General features: G+C 39.6%; 1 protein-coding gene across 2 annotated transcripts in view; it reads left to right on the forward strand.

Moving 5' to 3' along the window:
• Positions 1-3458, forward strand: part of fhl1a (four and a half LIM domains 1a) — a 12147-nt gene extending 8689 nt beyond the window's left edge. For both annotated transcript variants that reach the window (XM_068325009.1, XM_068325010.1), the window contains 5 exons: positions 482-663; positions 799-976; positions 1642-1811; positions 1915-2101; positions 2726-3458. In XM_068325009.1, the coding sequence (XP_068181110.1) occupies positions 482-663; positions 799-976; positions 1642-1811; positions 1915-2101; positions 2726-2880 (872 nt within the window). In that variant the 3' untranslated portion in view covers positions 2881-3458. The remainder of the gene's footprint in view (positions 1-481; positions 664-798; positions 977-1641; positions 1812-1914; positions 2102-2725) is intronic.
• The last annotated feature ends 2185 nt before the right edge of the window (positions 3459-5643 follow it).

Here is a 5643-nt window from a genome sequence, read left to right on the forward strand (position 1 = left end):
GTGTGACCACAGCTCAGTAGGAAGGTTTTCAAGGTTGGGGGGTTGATGGGATTGAGCCAGACGGTCTAAAAATATGACCTCAGCTTTCCAGGGAGGGCCTGATGAAAAGGCTGCTGGCCAGGATGCAAGCAGACAACAAGCAGACATCCATAGTCTGTGTTTTTTTTTTTTTTTGTACCTTATTCACGCTCCTCTCATCGGTTTGGAATGCTGCTCTTAGGGCCTAAAACAGCGTGGCTTCTTCATATTAAATGGAGAACATATTTAGTCACATTTCTGCGCTGATTTTGAGGTATAAAGGTTGGAGTCTGAGGGTTAATAAGCACTCAAAGGAGATGTTTCCTCTTATTTGGTCCTCTGAGCAGTAAAGTGATTTTAATAAACTGTGGGAATGGTGGAAAGGGCCACACCATCTCCATCTGCTGTCCAAAGAGAATGTCCACTCAGGTGGACATCAGAAAGCTGACTTGTGTTTCCACAGGTCCCAGGAGTTACCTCACCTCCACCATGACTGATCGCTTCGACTGCTTCTACTGCCGTGACAACCTGCACGGGAAGAAATACGTGAAGAAGGACGACAAACACGTTTGTACCAAGTGCTTTGACAAGCTCTGCGCCAACACCTGCGCAGAGTGCAGACGCCCCATTGGTGCTGACTCCAAGGTGAAAACACAGCAAGAGTTATAGGTGGAGGTGGAGGAGGTGGCCAGAACATCAACGTAAACAACGACAATAATGACAAAAGCTACGTGAAGCTATGTGTTCTACTATCTATATTAACAATACTTTTGTGTTCAGGAGCTGCACCATAAGAACCGCCACTGGCATGAGGACTGCTTCCGTTGTGCGAAGTGCTACAAGAATCTGGCCTCTGAGCAGTTCAGCGCCAGGGATGATGGCAAGATTATGTGTGGCAAGTGTGGCGCCATAACGGATGGCAACCGCTGCCAGGGCTGCTACAAGGTGGTCATGCCAGGTGGGAGTGTTATGATGCTTTAAATAAGCTCTTATCAATGTGTGTTTAGATGAGTGCAATATTTTCAGCCACACTTAGAATAAGCTCACTGCTGTATTGGGTGGGTGAGGCTTAGTCAAAAAAATGTTTCACATTTCAGGCGTAAGTTAAGGTTATTTGATTACAATTAATACATCTAATGATTGTTTATAAAACTGTAACTTAATTTTTGCTTATTTAGTCACAATTATTTAATGATGGACAAAAAATAAAAATAAAATAAAAATAAAGAAAATTCCACGAGCTTCTTATATTTGGTTTTTATTTCTGACATATTCTGCTTTGTAAGTCCTTGTGGTTTTTAGATTCGTTTTAAATTTTGTATCTGAACTCTGATACTATTTCACTGACTACACAAACATAAGTTATTACCAGTTGTCACCAGTCTATTTTTTTTCATGGACCCCCGCCCTTCCCAAGGCATTTTATATGTAAATGAATGGAGTGTGCATAAAAGATGTGAATATTTCTATTTCTATATTTTTTATTTCACTCATCAAAAGCTTTTGCAACGAGACAAAACAGATGCAAAATACGACAAGTGTTTTTTTTAAAAATACATGAATAACAAGGGAAATAACCAAACTGCATACAAAGGATGATTTTACTGAAGGTTTCTCTTTTAGGATCCCAGAATGTGGAGTACAAGAACAAGGTGTGGCACGAGGACTGCTTCAAATGCTTCGAATGCAAGCAGCCAATCCGCACGCAGAGCTTCCTGACCAAGGGCGATGACATCTACTGTGCTCCCTGCCATGACAAGAAGTTTGCCAAGAAATGCTTCCACTGCAAGCAGGTACAATGTTTATTCTACCACTGTGTATTTTATAGCTACAAAAATATAAATTATTTTACAATTTCTTGCCAGTATGGATGATCAGACTCTGTCTGTCCTTCAGCCCATCACCTCCGGAGGGATCAGCTACCAGGACCACCCCTGGCACTCTGAGTGTTTCGTGTGCCGCAACTGCCGTAAATCTCTGGGGGGCATTCGCTTCACTTCCTCTGAGAACAACGTTTACTGCGTGGATTGTTACAAGACAGACGTGGCCAAGAAATGCCACGGCTGCAAGAACCCAATCACAGGTCAGGGTGCTATAAACACTTTTATGTTCATATGATGTCTGATGCAAACACATAGCAGGGTTGTCTTGAAGTTTATTTTGATGAAGATATATTAAATTATTGCAATATTTTTATGTCCCGGTGTAGTAAAAAAGATTGACGATGCTAAATTTTCCTAAATGCTCATTAAAACCGTAACCATTTATGAAAAGTGAATTCATAAATACTTTTAACAGGGAAAACTGTAGAATTGCAGTTAACTGCAGGTCAGTTTAGCATTATACAATTCAACACATTGCTTCCGATAATTCTTACTTGGGTTTGAACTGATAATTTCTTTCCATTACCATTATTTTCCATTAGTACCAAATTAAATAAAATTATGTACATGAAGTTATACATAAATTGGAACTGTTCTCCAGTCGACAAAATCTAACTTAAACATTATCAACCCAATTGCTTCTTGTTTTTGAATTCAAACTTTTCAATAAACCAGCATATCTTAAAAAACACACAAATCACACAAATCTATGCTGATTGATATTTAAAAAAATGTACAGGTATTGTTTCATAAACAGGTAAAGAATTTGATTATGTGTTAAGACAAACTGTTTTGCACTGCTGATGATCCTTCCGTCACCGCAGGGTTTGGACATGGCACCAACGTGGTGAACTACGAGGGCTTCTCCTGGCACGAGTACTGCTTCAACTGCAAGAGGTGCTCCCTCTCCCTGGCCAACAAGCGCTTCGTCATCAGCGCCGACCACATCTACTGCCCCGACTGCGCTAAGAAGGTGTGAGCCGCATCAGCTGTGCAGAGAATGCGCTGTTTAAAGGAGTTACACCAAAACTGTTCCGTTTGACCATGAATATATTTTTCAAACATAGTTCTACTTCTGGCATTGTCAGCAGGAAACCACCTGATGAATGTTTCTGAATGGGCATAAAAATGGTAATTTTGGTGCAACTTTCTTTTATCCAGTCAACAGAGAGATCATTTCAGATTTAATGTACCGTAGCTTAAGTCATTTATCTACGCTTTCTTCAGTATTGGATACTAACATGAGGAAGAAGAGGTTCTTTTAAGGGATTTTGATGTGCACTAATCTAAAATCTTCAGCCTTGTGAGACAAAAGCTTCGTCAGCGCCAGACTGGAAACTTTCAGAGAAAACATGCTTTTTACATGCATACTGCTACTCATACATTACAACCACCATTAATACTCTTTCACATCCGAATGGATGAATGCTGCAAGTGATTTTGAAATACAATGTAGGACTATGAGATTGGCACTGACATATAAACTGCTCATGTATTCAAGACTTTGAGTGACGTTAAATGTAAAAAAAAATAATAATAAAATGAAGACGGAAGTGATCTGAAGTGTCTTGTTTCTTTGCGGAAGGTTTAAAAACAAGCCAAACTGAATACATTTCCAAAACTTTATTGTTTGAACAGTTTGAACATTAGACATATTTACAGAACATATTTTATTCATGGGCAGGGCATTGTTAGATTTTTAAATCTCAGAGAAATATGCATATTCACAAAGTTGCCCCAGCTGGGTAGACTGATTGTCAAAGTCGAGGTAAACACAAGCTTTCTTAGTGAAACACAATAAAAGTACTACATCTCAATCTAAGGCACTGTTCTATCCTATTGTTATGAACCATGATGAGGACTAAGAGCAGTCAGCTCTCCTCTCAAGCCCTCAGAGATGCAGCAGGACCTCGGATGGAAACAGAATCTAACAAGGTGAAAGGATGGGCACTTCTAAAACACCAGGGAAAATTTCCAACAGGTCTGTACAGTAAAGCTAGCTACTTATTTCTTTCGTTAAACATAGTGAGTAATCTGTGACAGTGCAAAAAGTTATGGTTACCTGGAGAATAATGTATGGAAGCTAAAAGCAGGTCCGAGAGAAGAAGTGAATAATGAGGGACGGTTTCTGAGCATGTCACATTCTTTGAGCTAACTAGTCAAAGCAGCATCTAAAAACCCTAGAAGAGATTTTAGTCAGCAAGAATGTAAGAAAGCCAGCAGGTAACAAGGCATAAACAGGTCCACAATCCTAGAGCTTCAAATATTCAAGCATATGGAATTTAAAAAGTTTTAATACTGCTATTAACAGACCAAAGGACAATAATGGAAAACTAGTCAGACCCGTGCTGCACTGTGCTCGGCGTTCCACAGGAAAAGTAAGTAGGTCCAGGTCTGAGCTGACAGTCCTATAATTACCCAACATGCCTCCAACTTTTGACATAACAGAAAACATTTGATGGCATGAAAAGCAGCACCAAGAGGTTCGGACATGCGTCCCGATGCCAGAATGTCATCTTATCAAGTCAAGTTGTGCTGCTAGCGCCCACTAGTGGGCATCAGCAGGAAACACAGGGAAAGAGGCTGAGTGACACAAATGAGGTGCAAGGACTGGGGGGGGGGGATCATGTACAAACACCCGTCTGATTTTCCTACTGAAACCTGGCGTATGCTCACATCTAGAAAACATGAATCCAAGCACATTTCCTGGAGTACACTTGTTGGGAGTAACCGTCCCCTCCCTGTCCATGCCCCCATTTAAACACAAATCACACAAATGTAAAAAAGCTCAGGACCTGAGAACACATTCTCTGCAACATCAATTTTTTTTTAATTTTTAAAAAAAAGATAAGTAAGACTGGGGGGAAAAAAGAACTTCAGTAAATTGGACATCTACTTGTGTAAGTAGCACCTTCAATTTGCTTTCTATGAAATTATTTTTATCCCCATCTTACTCATTAATTTTCTGATCATGCAGCCTAGAGAATCTCAGGTGGAGGGCTTGTTTAAATATAACTTGCATATTTGAATGGGATTGTGGACGGGGAGGGGTTGAGTACTCTAACATACACGCTCAATTCCAGGACCTGTACTTGGATTCATGTGTGAGCGCAGATGCACACATCTGGATATTTTTTGTGTGAACAACTTTTTCTTGATTTGAGCCATGTTTCGGTAAGAAATCCACACAAGTGTTTGTAGATGAGGCCCCTGATCTGTGAAGTGAAACGTGACTAAGGAAATGGCAGATGATGATGGTGACTGAGATTCAGCACAAACAATTTAGTACTTTCATACTTAAACAATCAAAGTTGGGGAAAAATGTTAAGGCCATGTTTGCTGGTTGCTACAAAAAAGGAGCCAGTCAAGTAAATTTAGACGAATCTCGTATAAAACCTGGTCTGTATCCTCATCCAAATGCACACACCATGTTTTAAAATGTTCCTTCAACTCACAAAAAACAAACATTTGTTCAATTCACAAAGCCTTCTGTGCACGTGCTTTAATAATCCCATACAAGAGAAAAAAACTAGACATATAATAATGACAATAACAAAGGAGCCAAATTAATAAATTACAACAATGCATCCCTGACAAAGACGCGTCTTAAAAAAAACATCAAAATTCGACAAAACATAGAAAAAAAAATTGGAGAAGAATTAAACACAACAAGAAAAGAGACCTGAAGCAACCATACTGAATACAAGGGACTTCCCTGAAGCTTTTTTTTTTTTTTTTTACA

Source organism: Antennarius striatus, chromosome 10, assembly GCF_040054535.1.
Source record: "Antennarius striatus isolate MH-2024 chromosome 10, ASM4005453v1, whole genome shotgun sequence".
Lineage (NCBI taxonomy): Eukaryota > Metazoa > Chordata > Actinopteri > Lophiiformes > Antennariidae > Antennarius > Antennarius striatus.